At 35.4% G+C, this 20,037-nt stretch overlaps 1 protein-coding gene across 4 annotated transcripts in view; it reads right to left on the reverse strand.

The window, feature by feature from the left end:
• Positions 1 to 20,037, reverse strand: part of CSMD3 (CUB and Sushi multiple domains 3) — a 1,211,731-nt gene that overhangs the window by 576,381 nt on the left and 615,313 nt on the right. For all 4 annotated transcript variants that reach the window (XM_054518783.2, XM_063726791.1, XM_063726792.1 and 1 more), the window contains one exon: positions 5,585 to 5,697. In XM_054518783.2, the coding sequence (XP_054374758.2) occupies positions 5,585 to 5,697 (113 nt within the window). The remainder of the gene's footprint in view (positions 1 to 5,584; positions 5,698 to 20,037) is intronic.

Below are 20,037 nucleotides of genomic sequence, written 5' to 3' on the forward strand. Positions count from 1 at the left end.
AGCCTCCCAGAAGTGCTGGGATTATAGGAGCCACCGTGTCCAGCCTGGACTGATAACCTTTCAAAGGGAATTCTGATTAGTTTGGCCCAAACCTGTAGAGCTGTACAGAATTAGGAGAAATAAGGTTTATCAGAGTCTAGAATAGTTCAGTCACTCGTACAAAAAGAAAGAACTGCCAGGCAGGGATAAAAGCGGATGCAGTCAAAGAGAGAAAGAGAAAAAATTTACCCCCTTGAAATTAACATACCCATAAGTAAAATATCGGTATGCTATATCTTTATTATTTTTTTCAAAGAAACTTTTGTTAAAAAAGAAAATGTACATGAAATGTCCATATATTTGAAAATTATTGTGTATGACCTGGAAATTTTTCTAACAAAATATAAGTGACCAGCATTAATTGAAGAAGAGATCTGAAGAGATTTATAGTCAAAGGAACAAAAATTAAATTTGTTAAATATTTACCTTTAAGTAAAAATGTCCAGATAGTTTTCTGGCTAGGGTCTTTCTTACTCTAAAAAACATGTAACTTTTATGTTTGTTATTCATACTATTCCAAGTCACTGACAAATTTCCTGACTCATTCTTTAATACTACCATATTCTAAAACTCAAATTTTATAAAACCAACACAAAAAGAAACTCTAATTCAAATTCACAAATATAATTATTTTAGTCAAACTGTTAGCAAATTGATCCCAGGGTGTACTAAGGGATTGGTCATCATGTTCAAGAAGGTTTTATTACAGAAATGAAAGTTTGTCCCAGTACTGGAAAAAAAAATCTATGAATACAGTTAAAGGAGAGACATAATTAAATACATGATTGTGTCAATGCATACAGAAAAATGTTTGACTGGAAGTTAGATGAAATGTATTTGAACTCCCTGCAGTTGGTAAAGATTCTTTTCCACATACCCTTGTCAAATATATTAAATGTTCAAATACAAAGTCATTGCCATCCAAAGAAGAATAAGACAGAAATGCTAGCTCTCATCACTATAATTTAAAGGAATTTTGAGGGGTCTAATCTTCTCCTACAATAGACCTCTGGCAAAAATTATAACATTGAGGATGAAGACAAATATGTTGAGGATGGTAGAGGGAATTCAAGAATGCACCTGAGTCTCAGATAAAAATAACATTGGTGTATACCCTCTGGACATGTCATGTGGTGATAGTAAACACATATTTGTTTAAGCCACTATTAGTTGGGTTTTCTGTAATGTGCCAATACATGTCTTCCTAATTGTTACAATGCCTAATCATGAAATAATTAAAGTTAACAAAAGCATTAAATACTGTGGCCAACTACCACACAAATATATAAAAATCAACAATTTTTCTTTATAAAAGTAATAATCAGTTAGCGTTCCTAAATAATTCAAGTCTTAAGAAATACCAAGAAATTATATGAAAAGAAAAAAATTGCAGACATCTCCTATGTGAAATCAGATGGTTTTTGTCTGTGTGTGTCACGTGCATGCCTATGTTTTATTTTGATGTGTACCTGATGAGCTAAGGGGAGCTCAGTAATTTAACTCAATCTTCTGGTCTTCTCCTGCTCTTCACACTGATTAGGGTTTCCAGCTTTTCCTAAAAATCTCTCAAAATCACTTAGGATATAATATGGCATAATGGAAAAAAGAATGAAGTCAGTAAACTCAGAGTTGCAACTATATTCTGCAATATGATTATGATTAACCATTCATGTTCATTCATTTATTCAGGCATCCCACAAATATTTGTTGTTTGCTTTCTGTATGTTAGGCCTCATGCTAGATTCCGGGAATACAGCAATAAACAAAGCAGACCAAACTTCCTATCATCATGGTGCTTAAATCCTAGTAAGTTTTCTCATCTGTAAAAATGAGTAATAATTCTTACCTCTTATCGTTCCAATCAGATTTAATGAGTTAATGTAGGCAAAATAATTGGAATATGCAAGGCTCTTCATAATTGTTAATTATTGCTCTAATGTTCCTTAAACTAAGACAAAGTTGAAAATATATCCAAAAAGTAGCTCAGTGTTAATGGATGTTAATGTGTCTATTGAAAAGAACTCTCTTTTTTTCTTGCATTCTGATTAACATGCATTTGAAATAATGACCATACAAAAACAAGGAAACAAAACTAATGTTTCTAAGGGAAATGGGGCAAGGTGGACAGCTAGGTTATACTTCCTTTTCAGCAAGACATTTAGTTCACATCTTAAATCATAGTTCTGGCAAACAAAAAAAATCTCCTGTGAATCAGAATGGCCATGACTTTGTTACATCTACAAGGATGTTACTGATTTTTAAAAGTTAGGAATATCATTAACTACTCAAGAGTTCGGTGGCATTTTATTCATTTATGCTATGGTATACAGTAATCAGCGCACTGTCATGAACAGAAACACGAAATGAATCCTAGTTGAGTAAAAATTAACTAAATTTAGAATTAAGGACTGTTTTCTTGATTTGCAACATTTGTTGCCTTTTTACATTTTAAAATAGACATTGTCCAAACTCCATAGAAAAAAGCATTCATAGTTCCACAGATTTAAAGCAGAAGTTCTAAAGTTAATGACTACTTAATCAGGTAATTATGTACTATTTTACATTCATACATAAATTTTTGTTCCTCTGTCAATAGTACAGTCTTAGAACAGTCATTTTCAAACTATGTTTTTTGGAGTCCTAAGGTTCTTCCTACATTTGGAGGGAATGAGAAGCAATCAGATCAACTGAAGGTACCAAGTCTTCTTCCCATCCTTGTTCTACCAGAGAAGCCCAGCTTTTAATCTTTTTTCTATTTTGAGTTTCTAACAGAAGACGTCATTTGAAATTACATTTTCTTTAAAATAAAGTTTCAAAAACACTCTCTTAATTAGCAAAACACAATTTAGGAATAAAAATATATCAAAAAAACAAGGACTAAATTACATATTTTAGTCACTATGTTTAAAATGTTAAAAATTTGAGACAAACTACTCAATAAATAGATATATTTAATTTAGAGGAGATCTATATTTAATACTATCTCATGCAAAATCTACAGGTTACAAAACCAGAAGATATCTTTAGACAAATCTGGAGAGGTTTTTAGCAGGTGTTCCATTTAGAACCAACACACTACTCAACAGAGAGCATGGTAATTATGAAAATTATTTTTAGTAGGCGAACTTGCTAAAACTATGTGCACATCAAAATTTGTAACTTCTCAACGTGAACCCCACTTCAACTCTGAGCTCAGGTTTTAAATTATGGAGAATGCAAAAACATGATTTTCACAGTACAAAAAAAATCCTGGTAAACAAAACTTTTGAGGACATATTTTGCTTAGTATTACCTAATTTATATAGGCCAAATCATTTATTCAATTTAATTGAACAAATAATTATTAGCTACCTATAATGATGGCATGGATACTGCTAGCAGAAATACAAAGACAAGTAAGATATATTTTCTATTTAGTTATATAATACATATGATTCACGGTTTATAAAACAGAGGAAGTGGTCTTCTGTGACGGATAGAGCTAACCAAATCTTCACAGAAGAGTAAATATTTGAACTTTGCCTTGAAGGATGAGCGAGGAGGTGCTAAGTTAAAATTAAAAACAGTGATTCAGGTAGATTTACTGAATGTCCAAAGAAGCAGAGTTGTGAAACAATTTGCAGGGTTCAGAGAGTTATGGATAATTTGGTAAAATTAGAGTTTATGCAAAAAGAGAAAATCAGATGGAGAAAGCTGGAGGAAATGATGTATGGAGATTTTTTATTTTATCTCTAGGGATAAAAAAACAGAATTTTGAGCATGAGAGTAATATGATCATCACTCTGATGCTGGAAGATTATCATTAGTAATGTGCAGCAGGTTGGACTGGGAGAGACACTTCCAGTCTAAGGAAAAGGAGGGAGAAAAAGAAGGGCATTATTCATTTAGAATGTCCTGGGTTGGTTTCAAATATATCATCTCTGTGAATTTTTTAATTACTATTGTTGAAAACTGAGCAGACGGAGAACAATATAATGTTTAATTATGCTACTCTGCAATGTACTTCCAGCTCTTGAACCACAGCAGAGGGGAGAACTGTGTAAATATCGATAGAACTCCCTGTTGCTCCAACCTATTCATGAGTTTTAATAAATGTTTCTTGTTCAAGCATTATCATTAATAATTCATACAGTTTCTAATGCTTAAATCACTATAGATTTTCTGACAGGTAACCTTCATAAGATGGAGAAAATAACAGAAACCACAGGAATATAAGAATGCCAGGTTTGCTTAGCCATTTAGAGGGAGAAGAGGAAGAAAAAGAAAAAAGATATATTTCAAGAAGTATGACTAGGTGAGAGGATCTGTACTCCAAAACAGCATTACACAATATTTCCAAGCAACAAATGTGCACATAGACCCCCTGCATGTAAAATACAAGTTGCCAGAAAAAAGACAGATAAATACACGTAACATAAGCCAATTGTTCTTTAAATTTTGTAACCTTGTTTTATTTACTGGGGATAGAAGCGGATTTTAAATTGAGGAGGAATATATTAAGACTATAATCAAGCTAACCCTTTTAATAAACTGGCATTTGCAAAGATTTCTTGAACTATTCAAATTAATACAGTACCAAATTTAGTCACACAAAAAAACACAGAATGAATGTGTTGTGTCTCTCTGACAACATCATGCATTCATTTTCATGTGTCCAGAATCAAAAGCATGACAGTGTTTGTAAGAGAAAATTCTAATTGAAAATTATTATTATGCAAGTAAAAGAATTTTTCACAGTAATTATTTAATTGGTAAGATAGAAAATAATAATTTTTACCACAATAGTAATGATAAATTCAAGCAACATAACATTCTGATGGTCTCTTGTATATTTTTGTTTTTAAAAAATAGATTTTTAATTGAGTTTATTAGTACTTTTTTCAATCAGAATTGCAAATTTGCATTTCTAATATGTACATTGTGTGTATGTATTGGTTTTAATCAAGGTCCAACATGTGTGGAAGATATCTATGACCTCATAATGCTTGCATCTATTTCTGATAAATGAAACTAGAACAAAATATTTTGTTATACACACATAGTTAATCATTGATCTGTATCTTTACTGACACTGGGATGGGCAAAAACAATTTCACAAATTTGTGATCAATGATTTATATGTTTGATAGATTACAAAAAAAGATTCGTACATTGGAATATTTAGGGATTTCAGTCCTTTACTGTTATATTTAAGTATTTAATAATTAGTAGAATCTTTGCCAGGAAAATTACTTAAAGTACATAAAATCACATGTCTATTTTGGGGAAGGCTAAGAGTCTACAGTGACTGAAACACAAGGATAGTATAATATACTGGGAGAAAGATGAGGTATGCAAAATAGACACATTTTAAAGGAAAAACTAATTTTATTTAAAGATAACTGTAATTAACATTTGCAGTTAAATTAAGGAGGAAATGATTTTTGTTGAAATGTAGCATGTGTTCTGCAAAACTTTTAATTTTGTAGATGCAATTGAACGTGAATTTAAAAATATTCTCTGGTGGTATTAAGATAACATTTCCTATGTAGCAATTAATCATTACCTTTGTAGTTAACCTTGAAACCAACAGATCCAACACTTTCGTCTGTTTGAAGGTGCAGCCACATTTGGCTACTCATGCTCACTATCAAGTCCGGTACAAAGCTTCCAGTCAGCCTAAAAAGAGATGGACAAAGAAGGGAGAGATGGGTTATTAAAACATCCTCTGCATACAAATTATAAGACAGATGTGTTTCTCAATACTTTCTTTGCTAGAAAAAAAAGTCAGATAAACATAGAGGAGTATGTGTTGATGTAACAGAAGAAAAAACTACACAATTTAGTGATCAAGGTTATTATAAAAATATTATTCTGTGTTTAACTAGGAAAGATCTTTCATGTTCCTGAGGCAAGGTGAGGACATTTTAGACCATCAAAAAGTCCTACACAGTACTTCCTTCTGAACTGAAAAGAAAAAGAGGATCTATACAAATATTCAAGTATTTTTTAACACCACAAATATATCTTAACTTTCCCAGTTTCAAAGAACTTTGTTCTAGAGAAATATTGTTAAAATATTTCTGTGCAAAACAATAAAGTGGCCAAGAGTATAATCGAACCCTTTGCAATACTGATGTCGAATACACAAGCCTCAAAATATAGTACCTACATTATAGGCTGCCCACATCACATATGTTTTTCTGTAAATAGTTTTATTTAAAGAAATATGCTGCTAATCTGATGCAGCATAACTATATCCATTCATTACTAATCCCTCATTCAGTAATGCACAGTTTTGTAACCATAAGAAGGGAAATTACTTCACGTTTCATCTATCATCAATGATATTGTAGTTGCATATTAGAACTGAAGCCAAAGGTCATAAGAAGGATGAAAGCAAATTAGTAAAGAAGACCTTAGGTTGCGGGGAAGTCTATCAAGAATAGGAAAGAGGAAAAAATGGATTCACTGCAGAGTAAATGTCCACATTGATAAGGGATTCTAAAATACATAGAGAAATACAGGTTTCCAAAGGAAGAAAATACTGAATGTTTGCCTACTTTACTGCTAACACCATAAGGATTGCTGGAAAATTACATCAGGAAAGTATAAAGTTTCCTTTCATTGTAAAAACCTAAGACAGTGTTTATTCTCTTGTACAGTGGCTCTACTATGAATACACCAGCAGAGGGCAGTGTGGTTGACCATATCCTGGAAATGACTAGGGCAGCAAAATGCCCTGTGCGTAGTCAACTATGAAAACAGCAAAAATGACCTCAGGAAACTTCATTTGCAGTACAAGTATGTAACCAGTGGCCAGTGTTACAGGATTTATGGGAATTTATCACAAAGAAACTTGGTAAACTACTATTATTTAATTATAGGATTATATATTACATTGAAGAACACCGTAAGATACCAAGATACCATAATGCATTATGGAACTTTAGATTATCTTCATTTCCTTCTTCCTGCCAAAAAACATTTTAAATTACCATAATATAAAACACACTCACACATACATATTGTCTATATATACACACAATCATTTGAAACATCTTTTAATTAAACTTTGGGGCATGTGAACTTTCAAATTGGTGATTCTTAGGTAGCAGTTTTTTGAGCTGCTGTAGAGAGGCAGGTGCAGGTTTATGGGCAAGGGTAAAGACTCCAGCTTGGAGGCAGAATAGAAAGTAAAGTAAACCCATTATTAAACGGGAATGAGAGCTTATATTTACATAGCATGTGCATCAGCTATACCATATCAAACATACCAGCAAACTACCTCAAAGAGTACTAAGAGTTGTTTTTCTGGGAAAATTGAAGTATTGCTTTTTGTTACATCCTCCTATAACATTCACAATCCTGAACTGTTCTATTATCCTGAAACTTCTAGAATGGTATTTCGTCAGTTCATGAAGAACAACTAACACTTGCAAGCTAAATTGTTCCCTTACTAACTTATCCTATTGCCCTGATTTCACCTAGTTCCCAACTCATTGCTGGTGTAAGAGTATATGTCATCTAAAAATAATAATAAAATATATATATTTTTTAATTTTCTGATGTCAAAAATTAAAACTCCCCCTCAACTTCTCTTTAGCATTTCTTTTAGAAAACTTGAAATTATAAGTTCCATTTATTTTAGATGTATCTAAATATTTTAAGAGTTAAACAAGACTCTTGCCAGTTTTTCATTCCTGGAATTTCTCTCTTGGTGGCCTTGAGGGCACCTCTTTAAACTGTGAACATCAAAGAGGATGATGCCCTGTCTCTACTTTTCTGGGGAGTTAAAGCCTAGGTACTTAGTACTTAGCTCTTTGATTTAACTTCCTGCTTGTCATAATGATAGGAAATGTTTTATTTTTTGTTTTGATGAAGGCAATTAACATGTATGCAATGGATTGTATCTCCCTAGCTATATATTATTTCTCTTTTTTGCAATCTCCTTAGCAGATTTCCTATGATGCACATCACAGTTTGGTTTAATCCTATTCAACAGAAAAACTGTTTCATTTTTCCCTCCGTTTTATGGAGAGCTTTTACTAAGCTGGCAAAAGATTTTATTTTTAACCACATTTCCCCAGCTACTTGGTAAAGAAGATTGGGATATGAATGGTAGTTTTGAATTGAGTGGACCCCACAGCAGCCATATTATAATTATAATCATAAAAGTTCTCCCTTCTTGATCTTTGCTTTTTTGAAATAGTATCTGGATAGACCACTCTCTCCAAACTCAAATTTTATTAATTTAAAATCTATGAATTTAAATTTAAAATTTTAAATTTTATTAATGAGTATACATGGGTAATCTGGACTCAAATCCCATCAGGATTACAATTAACTTTGATGGTGGAAAAATAGAGGAAGCCAAGGATATTGCCTGCAATTCTTTCTCCTAAACAGCTAATATCTCTGTTATATTTGGAATACATAAAAGTATCAAACCTTTCAGAATTTGTTATGATTCTTTGACCTCATCCCCAGCAAATGAACTGCTGGTATTTACTGGATACATATTATTCTTAGTGGAAACTTAAAAAGATCTGCATAACCAGAAGGAAAGATTGAGAAGAATGGAAGAGGAAATGGATAAATTAAAGGCACTTTCATTGATTCTTCTTCCTTTTTCTGCTGTCTCTGCTCTTTCTGCATCCCTTGTGTCTCTTTATCCTTCTCTGCCTTAGTAGACTCCTGAGAAGATCAAAGCAATGGTATTTTAGACCTCCACTTCTCCTAGTTAGTGTATTTCCCTACAAAGGACAAGGCCACAACTTCTTTAGCTGATAATGAATTATCTGCCTTGTTTGAGGAAACAGATTTGTGTGCCTCATGCCCTAACCCTGAGCCTGGTCAATGTTTTGGCACATATTGTGCCTCCAAAAGTTACTTATCATTTATATTTCATGTATTTAGGAAAGCAGAAATTATGAAGGAACATGATTAGGGAATAATTGAGAACTTGTATAAAAGACTGTCCCCACATGAAGACAAAAAGATGTAGAGTGGTCTCACTAGCTGTTTGGAAAAAAATAGTGTTAGTCTAATAAACAGTAACATGGAAAATAAGCCAAAAAGTCATATAATTCTACATTTATCTTGTCACAATGTGAGAAAGACCAGCTCTTATTTGATCACCAGTGAAGCTGATGCCATTGAAAAGTTATACAGACCTCCTTGCCAGCTGATATATCTCAAATAAAAGCTTCTTTTCCCTGCTTCCCAGAAGTTTGCAGGCATCCTCTGCAGCATGTTTTCAGTTTATAGTCCTGGGCATGAAGATTTGCACAGGATACAGTGTGGAGTTCTGCAATCAGCAGACTCCACTCATGTGATGGAACAAGCACACTGGGGACCAGAAGACAACCCATTGAACCAAGAGGTAGATAACTGTTCATCACCCTCCACAAATAAGGGATAACTAAGAGATTTGGAGACTCACTGAAAGTAACTGCTTACTGCTGTACTTGAAATCTTTCCTCTAAAAGTGAGCTGGGTGAAACTGCAATGGTGTATCCGAAAGACAAGGGAGTCTGCCATTGATTTCCATTAGCGGTTTGTTGAGGCTTTCTCAGAATCTACTGGCATGGATCTAAGGGTAGTTCAAAATTTTTGTCTCAGGTCCCTTGATGACTATCCAAATTCAAATTAGAGAAAGGGTATTAGGATGGCAAGGACAGATTCAAATGTTAGCAGCAGTTACTTAGTTTTGGGACAATCTAGAGAAATGTGAAGAAGAAAATAAATTTAAAAAAAAAACTGATATGATAATTATCCAGTAAGAACTATTTAGTAAAAGGCATAACCCCTATTCTGGCCAGCCTGTAGAGTGAGCAAAGAAAGAAAACAAAACCATATGCCATACTGCGAGAAGCCAGATGTTGGAGGCAGGATTGGAGAAAAGAGAATCCAGAGGATACAGCAACTGCAGAAACAAGGGAATCAGAAAAGCCCAGAAGGCTGGGAAATAATTTGGGAATGACCTAAAACTGACAGATTGAGGGGATCTCAGATGTGGGAACTGATGATATGTACATTTCAATAACTTTCTTTCATGCTAACTCATTGCTTTTTTTTTTTTTGAGATGGAGTCTCAGTCTGTCACCAGGCTGGAGTGTATTGGTGCGATCTCAGCTCACTGCAACCTCCAACTCCCTGGTTCAAGCGATTCTCCTGCCTCAGCCTCCTAAGCAGCTGGGACTACAGGTGTGCACCACCACACCCAGCTAATTTTTGTATTTTTAGTAGAGACGGGGTTTCACCACGTTGACCAGGATGGTCTCAGTCTCTTGACCTCGTGATCTGCCCGCCTTGGCCTCCCAAATTGCTGGGATTACAGGTGTGCATTTTCTAGTAGTTGCTGGTGCTACTTATTCTGTGATTTCCCCAGAAAAGTCTTACTTTCCATCTGGTGTTAATGAACACAGGTTGTTGGTATTTTGAGTTAGCCTTCTACTTGCTCTTTTTCTTCTATGACTCCCACACAAATAGGGCCTATTATTGGGAATAGGTTTTCTTAGTTTTCTCCTGATCCTCCTGTAAACCTATTGCAGGGAGACCTGCTGGGAAAATTAAAGACTACCATATTCTATATTCCATAGGGAGTGTCTGTGGAACTCCCTGGAATAAAAGGAATCTGATTACTGTGTACCTTCTGAAAGAAAAGGGGTATTCCAAAAAGCGGCTTTCTCACACTGTGCTGGATAAGTGCCCTGAACTGAAACAAGTCAATTCATCACTTTGGGCCCTAGCAAGTGGTTTAGTTTGAGGTGTAGAATCAATATAAATTCTTTACAAAAAACATAAGCAATGGCCATGTGTCAAACAATACCCTTTGTCAAAGGCTCTACTAGAAGAAATAAACACAGTTAAAAATATTGAAAGACAAGTGGTAATTTTATAAAGACATTCACCCTGTAATATTAATACTGCCTTACTTCCAGAAAGGAAAGAAGGTAAATGTGATAAAGATGATTGACCTGTGTACAAGATCTTAAAGAAGAAAATAAATTTATTGCTTCATTCACGCCTTTAGTTTCTAACATCAGAAACTTTAGTACTTTGCTACCATCCTCTGCAAAGTTTTTCTCCAATTTATCTATGATCTGTTTTTTCTCATTGCTCTAGTAAACAAGTTTACATTTCTGTTGCTGTTTGCTGTTTTACTTAGAAAGGAGTTCAGTATTTATGAAAAAGTATTCCTCAGGATTTCCTGACTCTCCTTCCATTTCTCTAATCATTTACAGAAAAAACTTAAAGAAATTTGTCCCAGTAGGGGGATCTGTAAGTCATGAGCATGTTGATGGTTTGCTGGTAGGCTCAGAAACTAAAGAGCAATACAAAACTGACACTTCAGCTTTGTTACAACTCCCCCTTCACAAGGGCATAAGCCTTCAATAGACAAATTGCAAAATTGTCAAACTGAGACAAAATATTTAGAGCACCTGTTGATGCCGAAGGCCTTATGTAAGCCTTAAAAAAAAAACAAAAAAACTATTTTGGGGACTAATAGAATATTGTGGACAGTGAATTTCAGCTTTTGTAAAGTGGCCAAAACTCTAATGAAATAACTGCATAATAATTCCTCAGATCCTTTTATTTGGTCAGTAGAATCTGAAGAAGTGTTCAAATTAAAATTGGCTATAGTATAAGCATTGGGAGTTCCAAATTTTGCAAAGACTTTCCACTTGCTTTGTTATGAAAATAAAGGGGCTACTTTTGGAATTTTAACTCAAAAGTTGGGAATAGATGACACACTAATAACAAATTTCTCAGTTTCCTTGGAGGCAGTGGCACTGTTGATGACAAGATGCTGTGGAAGTAGCAAATAAACTTTTAAAAAGGCTCAAGCCCTTACCTGCAGTCACTTATATGCGTGTCCCACATGCTGTGACAGCTATCTTACAAGTGCAAAAAATCCAGAATGTGTGGGTACGCCAACAGACTAGTTAAGAACAAGTATTGATCCCAGTATTGTGCTTAGGAGATGCAATATCCTAAATCATGTTACTCTTTTACCAGATCTTGATCAAATAGATGATCATGATTGTATTACAGGGGTAAGAGAAGACACTAATCTCTGATGAATTTATCTGATATTCTTGTCTGTAATGAGGCAGAGAAAGGATGGGGCCTGGCTTCAGCTCACCTCCACTAGAACATCCTTTCTTGCATTCCCCCGATCACAAACCTATACCACTACTTCACTGATAACATACCTGTTAGTAGTCATACAAGGAAAAAAGCCATTCTATGTTCCTCTTCTGTGCTCTCATAATGTATAACCATGCCGTTTGTTTAAATAATTCCAGAAACTGGCCTTAGGAGATTCGAAATCAAACCAAGTTTGCAGTTTCCCACCTTGGGAAGGAATGCTACACAATTGATTTACAGCCCTGTTGCCGCTGGCCAGACCACCAGGTGGCCCACTGCTCAAGATAACCATCACAATAGGATATGCTGACCCATGTACCCTCCCACTTATGTGCTGTGCACAGAACAGCCTGTGTACCTTACACCTGATGTCAATTCCCATGAATTACCTAGTAAAGAAAATCCCTACTGGCTTTTTTTGGAGAGCCAGCTGGAGGACCCTCGTGACTCTGCCTTCTCCCTAGTGCTTAAGCACAAGCCCTGAAATAAATGCCTTGTCTGGGAAATCTGCTAGGCCTCGTGTTAATTTCCATTACATAGGGAGCCAAAGAGCCTGTGGTTTTTAGCAATAATGACAATTTAATAATATTTACTGGTGGACATGTACTTGGGATAAAAATGGCGCAATTTAAGGTTTTGTATGCTATGGTGACCTCTTATACGACATTTTGGAAGCTTATGCTTTGCCTAGAATTAAGCTGACACAAGCAGCACACTTAATAGAAGTTACTAGAATTGCAATTCTTGATAGGTAGGTAGGTAGGTAGGTAGGAAATACATGTTTGGTGTCCATCACATAGGAGAGCAAATTTGGAGAAATAGAAGCTTCTCAACTTTCAGGGGAAGTAAAATATCTCATGGAAAACTGATAGCTGATTTTTTAGAAGCTGTATAACTGTCCTATCAGATAAGTAATCATTTGTAGAGCTCACATAGAGCAGAATGACACAATTTTTTAATGCAACTATTTTGCTGGCAGAGATGCAAAAGCAACTGTTAAAATGTAACAGATTCTAAACTTGGAAGCCTCACTTTTAATACAAGAAACTTCTGTTAATTTTCAAAAATATGCTTCACAAAAGGAAACTGATGAATGAATTATAAAGGAGGATAAAACATTTGACTGAACTATGAAAATTACCTAATAAAGTAACCCCATACCATAATTATTATTCATTTGATTAATAATGTGTCATTGATATACTCATCTAAGTAAAATGAGGACTTTAAAGACCCCCAGACTATTACTGTACTTACATAAAAATAAAATTATTCCAAAAATATTAAAGAGTTGAGCTGTTTGTCAGAAGAATTATTTACAGTCTATTCCTAAGGTACATGTGGCAGTTTTCCCCAACCAGCTTTCCCAGAAATTAAGTGGCAGTTGGATTTCATAGAATTAATGTCTACAAAAGGTAAGATATTTTGTCTAGTTATAGTATATATGATGTTTGGATGGTCTGAAGTCTTTCTGTCTTTAAATGTGAATGTGCAAGCCCGGTGAAGTATCTTTTAATACCCATGATTTCCACTTTGGGGCTACAGAAGCATAATGAATCAGAGAAAGGAAGTCATCTTATTGTGATATCCTACCTTGTTTTAACCGGAATTGCCTCTCCCTTAGCTGAGAGAGCCGGACAGACTCCATTTTTGTTCCTTCACTTGCAGCCCCTTACCCACCCCCCCCTTTTCTTCAAGGACTTAACTTGTGCAAGCTGACTCCCAGCACATCAAAGAATGTGATTACTGATAAGATGCTGTGGCAAGCTATATCCGCAGTTCCCAGGAATTTGCCCAGTTGATAGTACCCTAAGCCCCCGCATGTGTGTCGGGTTGATAGCACCCAAAGCCCCGCGTCTGTCACCTTGTGATGGATTTAAAGCCCCTGCACCTGGAACTGTTTGTTTTCCTGTAACCATTTATCTTTTTAACCTTTTTTTTGCCTGCTTTACTTCTGTCAGATTGCTTCAGCTGGGCTCCTCCTCCCCTTTCTAAACCAAAGTATAAAAGAAAATCTAGCCCCTTCTTCAGGGCCAAGAGAATTTTGAGTGTTAGCTGTCTCTCGGTCGCCAGCAATAAAAGGACTCCTGAATTAGTCTCAGAGTGTGGCGTTTCTCTACAACTCACTCGGTTACAACATTATTATCACTGTCACCTAGTAATTATGCAATTATTTAGATTCCTATAAGATGAATGGAACTCATTTGCTGAGATTAGGCAATATACTGGATAAAAATGGCCTATCATTTTACTGTTACATTGTCAAAAATTAGAATGACCTCTGCAAACAAGCATTATATTTTTCCCCTTTGAACTAATGGTTGCCAGACCTATGAAATTCAGTCAGAAACCATGTCCTGTGCCCAATTTAACTGAATTCTCTCTTAATCATGTTCATACTTCAAGGTGCTTCTTTCTTCCCTAGAATCCCTAAGACACAAAATCATAAGGACCTGGAAGGACCTGTTGAAAGAAATTTGCCACCCTATTGACCAGGAGATTCGATTTATCTGAAAGTGTTCCAGAGGTAAGATTAGCTGATCCTGTGCTAGAAGGATCAAGTGCTCTTGATGATCCACATGGCTAGCAAAGTGAAAGAAAATCTCACACAGATTCACGTGGAGCCAGCACCTCAGAAGAATTTGACAATAGTTCCTACAAAGGACTCAAAAAAATTTTCTAGATAAGTAATTTTGGCTCTGAACTCAACTGAAAGAAGAAGTTCTAGTGAGCTTATGCTCATAGACTGCTTTGTTGTCCTATTCACGTAACGTTATTTCAATTACTTTAAGAACCACATTTTATTTAAAAAAATGTTATTTGTTACACTACTTTTTCTTTGTGTACTCCTGGTAATAATAGTTCCCACAATCACTTATTTCCAAACAGCTTGGAATTGGACTCCCAGTGATTAAGATGGGCTTCATGTTCCACTCACCTTAACTAAACTTAAGAAAATTTTAGGTGGGTTTCTTTCTGACTACAGGTTCCTGACCTACTGTTTCTTAAAGCATTTAAATTAAAAAAAAAAACCTTGCAATTATAAATTCATTCTCTACCCCTTTGGATGTAAATATTCAACAAAGAATATCTTTCTCAAGAACCTCCAAGCCATTCCTTTGAAATGTAATCATTGAAGGAGATAGCACCTGTCTCCCAGTCTCTATGGGAGGATAGGAGCTTAACTTCAACAAGTTAAGCTTGTTGAAATGCAGATGGTCTATATACATTGACTAATCTCTCATCTAAAGCTTTCCAGTGGTTATCCACTAACTCACTCCACTGCTTAAAAACCCTCCCACTTTTTGTTTCAGCAGAGTTGAGTTCAGTCTCTCTCCCCTACTGCAATAGTTTTGGGAAAATTCTTGTTTGTTTAACTTGTCTGGTGCAATTTTTCTTTTACACAAGAATAGGTATGATCTGCTTATAAGTTCAACAGTCCAATTATTGGCAGAGTAAAAGTGAGACCATCTTCTCACTAATTTTTTAATAATCCCAAAGTAAAAGTAACTAATATGTGTCTAAATATTAATACATAAATTTCACACAGGCACACACAATTTTTTTAACTGATTTAAATGGAAGGATGATTTAGAATGAAAAACATCTAATTAACAGACAAACAAATCTGACGTTTATAGGTAAGACTGCAAATGATAAGTCTAATATAAGTTAATTAGCTTTGGGACACAAATCTTTCCAGTCCAAATATCAATATACAAACAAAAGTAAATGTCTATTATTTGCAGAGATTTAATTGACTGTTATTATAATTAAATTATTGATTTGGACTTATGTGACACCTATAGGCTTTTTCCACAAGAATTGTAACAATTAAAGTCATGTATATTAAATACTGGAAGTTCAATCTGTACCCTTAAGAGGTGCCTCATAGGGATACTAGAAAATGGTTGTGTTTTCCATCTCCAAAAAAAATTGGAAAAATGAAGTAAATGCTAAAAGTCCTAGATTACCTTATGAATGTAATATTACTTATGTAATTGATGAAAACTCAGAATAAGTTTTTTGGCCCTCCAAAAAATATTTTATTTAAAAATTTAGATATTTGAGTTCTAGGGTTAAGTTACACCTTAGGCTTGGTTTAGTAAGATGTCATGAGGATCTACAAAAATAATATCCAAATAGCTAATTATTTGAAAGTATAAGCAATATAGATAGATATCACAACAGTTTATAAAATTAATGGATGATGGAGAATTTTTGTTCACGGCTAATCAAGAATCTGCTTGAACTATTCACTATTGGTTCACTTAAATAATATATTTAAAGGTTATTCCTTCAAGGCTAATAATACAATAAATTTATAAATTAATTCTATTATATTTCTGATAATTACCTTGCTTTGTATTTTACATTGGATTTGCTATATATTTCGATAACTGCAAACTGCCCAGAGAAGAGTAGAAACAGCAATACACATAATTTAATAATTATAGTGTTATAAAATAGTAATAAAAAAGAAAAGTTCTAAGTATAAATACAAATCTTTAAAAAAAAGTAAAAATTTTCTTGAAATTATAAAGGTAAGAGAACTCCCCCAACCCCACTTCTCTTTAGAATTTCCTATAGAAAACCTGAAGTTGTAGATGCTTTCTTTTTCTTTCAGATATGTGTAAATGTTTTAAAAGCTAAAGAAAACTCTTACAAGTTTTACATTCTAAGAATGTCTTTCTTAGAGGCCTTGGAGCCATCTTTTTAAAATATGAACATCAAGGAGGATGGTATCCTGTCTTCCTGTTTCACTGAGTGTTAAAGCCTAGGCACTTGGCTCCATTATGTAACTTCTTGATTACTATAAAGATAGAAGTGTATATTTTTCTTTTGATAAAGACAATTAACATGTGTGTTACGGATTATATCTGTCAAGCTATATAAAAAGGGTGAGGTTTCTCTTTTTTGAAATCTCCTCTACAGATTGCCTATGATGCACATCACAATCTGGCTTAATTTTTATTTAACAGAAAAGTTGTTTCATTCCTTTTTACATTTTGTGAAGCGGATTCATTGGGTTGTTAGGTGATTTTATTTTAATTATATTTTCTCAATACTTGATGTCTCACTGAAAACCCTGCTCTTTTTATAAAACCTCAATGGCCAATTCTTCTCAGCTCCCTCTCAAAGACCTTGGCTTAGATTCAAATGGTAGAAACCTTCAACCCTGACAGTAAAGGATGCTGTGGGCTACAGAGGAAAGAGTCATATCATTCTTGTAAGACTCTCAAGTGAGTCTTTAAATAGCCGTGTTACAGTAAGTAGTCAGACATGAGCAGGGCAGGAGAGGGCCTCCCCACATCAGGAATATTAGGTGATCATCAGGTGATGGCCAGGCAGTTACTAAACTGTCTATCTAACTGATGGAGCCAGCAGGAGGGAAAGGCAGTCTCCCAATAGATAGAAACACCTGAAACTGGTGATCAGCAGCTTCCTGATAAGATCTCAGGAGTTGGGTGAGTGGGCTTAAACATGTATGCTAAGAGGTAAAACACTGGAGTTTAACTGTAACACTTGACTGGTAAGAGGAAAAATGCCTCAAGTACACAAGCGTACAACTTCAGTAAACACACTGGGCATGTGGCCCATCCCAAGTGCTGGCAGGCCACTGTGCATGCAGACAGCCCACCCCAAGGAAAACCTGGGGAGAAGAGATGCAAACCCGCTGGAAGCATGCCAACATATAAAACCCAAAGTCAAAGGTCAAACCACACACTTGAATCTCTCAAGTAGCCTGCTTGGCCCTCTTCCAAATGTACTTTACTTCCTTTCATTCCTGCCCTTAAAGTTTTTAATAAACTCACTTTTGCTCTAAAATTTGCCTCGGTCTCTCATTCTGCTTTATGCCTCTCTGTTGAATTATTTCTTCTGAGGAGGCAAGAATTGAGCTGCTGCAGTCCTGAACAGATTTGCTGCCACAGACAGTTGTATCAATATTTAATACATCTTTTTGAATGTATTATTTGTTAATTTAAAAAAATGCTTCTTTAATACATGTTTATTTACAGGCTGAGTAACTTCAGTGTTCATAGTTCATTCTAGTCTTCCTAGTCAGTCACTTCATGCTAAAATGAAAGAGATAAAGTCCTAAATAGGTGCGCTCAAAAATATTTTTCAAGAATTGAAATAGTATATAAAATAAAGAACATAGTCTATTACATTTTTATTAGCCTTGTGCAGATGAAAGGCCTTAGCCCACTTCAAAAGTTCATTGAAAAATCAACTCACAATAAGGCAGATTAATAAGAGAAAATGTAGAAAAAAACGAGTTCTTGTCACACGACCAGGAAAGATTGGGCTCATGGAGACATCTAAGTGTTAACGCCTAAGGTTCTTGCCTAGCCATGCCAAAGAATTGGTGTGGCGGCTGACCACAGTGAGTGATAGAGACATGGACCAAGAGAGAGAAAAAGCTGTAGGCTTTATTGAGCAGAGTGAAAGTACAAAGCTTCCACAGCACGGAAGCTTCCACAGCGTGGAAGGGGTCCCAAACGAATGGGTAAGCCAGAGTTAGATTATGTGATTGTCTTTTAAACTCTTTAAGGCAGGAAATACGTGGGGCGAGAATATGTTACCAGAGTGAAAAACAAAGGCAATTAACCATTTGTGATATGTCTTAGATCTTGAGGAAACCCGGAATTGCAACTTGGGTTTTATCTACTTTATGGCAACAGGATGGCAAAAGAGATAGGATTGTACAGGACTTTACAAAGTATGTTCACAAGGAATTCAAATTGGGAGGATAGATAAGGCCCACTTGTCACAGGAAAATGTGCAGTTAACATTACTTTTAACTTTAGTTTTGGGGGAGGTGGAAGGGAGAGAGGGAGAGAAGGCTACAGGGAAACTTACAGCAAAATTTTCGCTGTTTATAGCTTTCTTGGGGAAGAAAATACATGCACAAATCCTGGTGTTAGGAATATTTTAAGCATATATCTTCAATAGTGTTCATTCAGGACCAAAGTAAGTCCTGATGCAGGAAATGAGTGAGTTTCACAGTTTCTGAGCCCCTACTCCACCCAGGAAGCCCAGCTGGCACCTCTTCTTATAAGGGTGAGTAGAGGAATTTATTGGGCAAAAAGGAAAAACAAGTCAGCAAAATGAAATGGAGTACTGTGGTTCTTCACCCGACCAACTGAATCCCAGGTTGCCATCCAGGGACAGGAAAGGCCAGGCTCCACCCCCCTGCAAATGATGCAAATGTCCCAAGGCTTCGCCCCGTCCTCCCAGTGCACAAGCCAGTTGGAAATTCTTTGGGGAACTTCCCCCTTATCTGCCTCTTGCACTTATTACATAGGCATACACATTTATTTAACTGTGAGCAAAAGGAGAATCACAGAGTGATTGCCTGATGTCGAAGTGAGTTCCAGAAGTTTATATATCATCTTGAGGTTACAGAAAGAATGGGGACTTGGATCCTGGCAAAACAGGTTAGGGGACAGAGAGAAGAGGAAATTGATTCGGGGCAATAAGTAATTACTAGGGAGAATGATTGAATAGAGGAACAGAAGTTAAAATAACTTGTAAATAGTTCTTTTTGGAATTTAAATGATCTTTGGAGACAGTCATTGTATTGAAAAAGGGTCTGTTCTGGTGTGGTTACATTCTTGGTCTTCTCTCTTATAATGTTTAATAAAATAACAGGGAGGGGAACAAGAACAATTGTTCTCCCTAGTGGGTCAGTCTTATCTTTATGTAGATATAGGGAAACGTCTCTTCCAGCACTTGATCTCTAAGGCCGTTTAATTCAAAATGCTCATTATGGCTGGGCAGGGTGGCTCATGCCTATAATCCCAGCACTTTGGGAGGCCAAGGCGAGTGGATCACCTGAAGACAGCAGTTCGAGACCAG

This window comes from Pongo abelii, chromosome 7 (genome assembly GCF_028885655.2).
Source record: "Pongo abelii isolate AG06213 chromosome 7, NHGRI_mPonAbe1-v2.0_pri, whole genome shotgun sequence".
Taxonomy (NCBI): Eukaryota; Metazoa; Chordata; class Mammalia; order Primates; family Hominidae; genus Pongo; species Pongo abelii.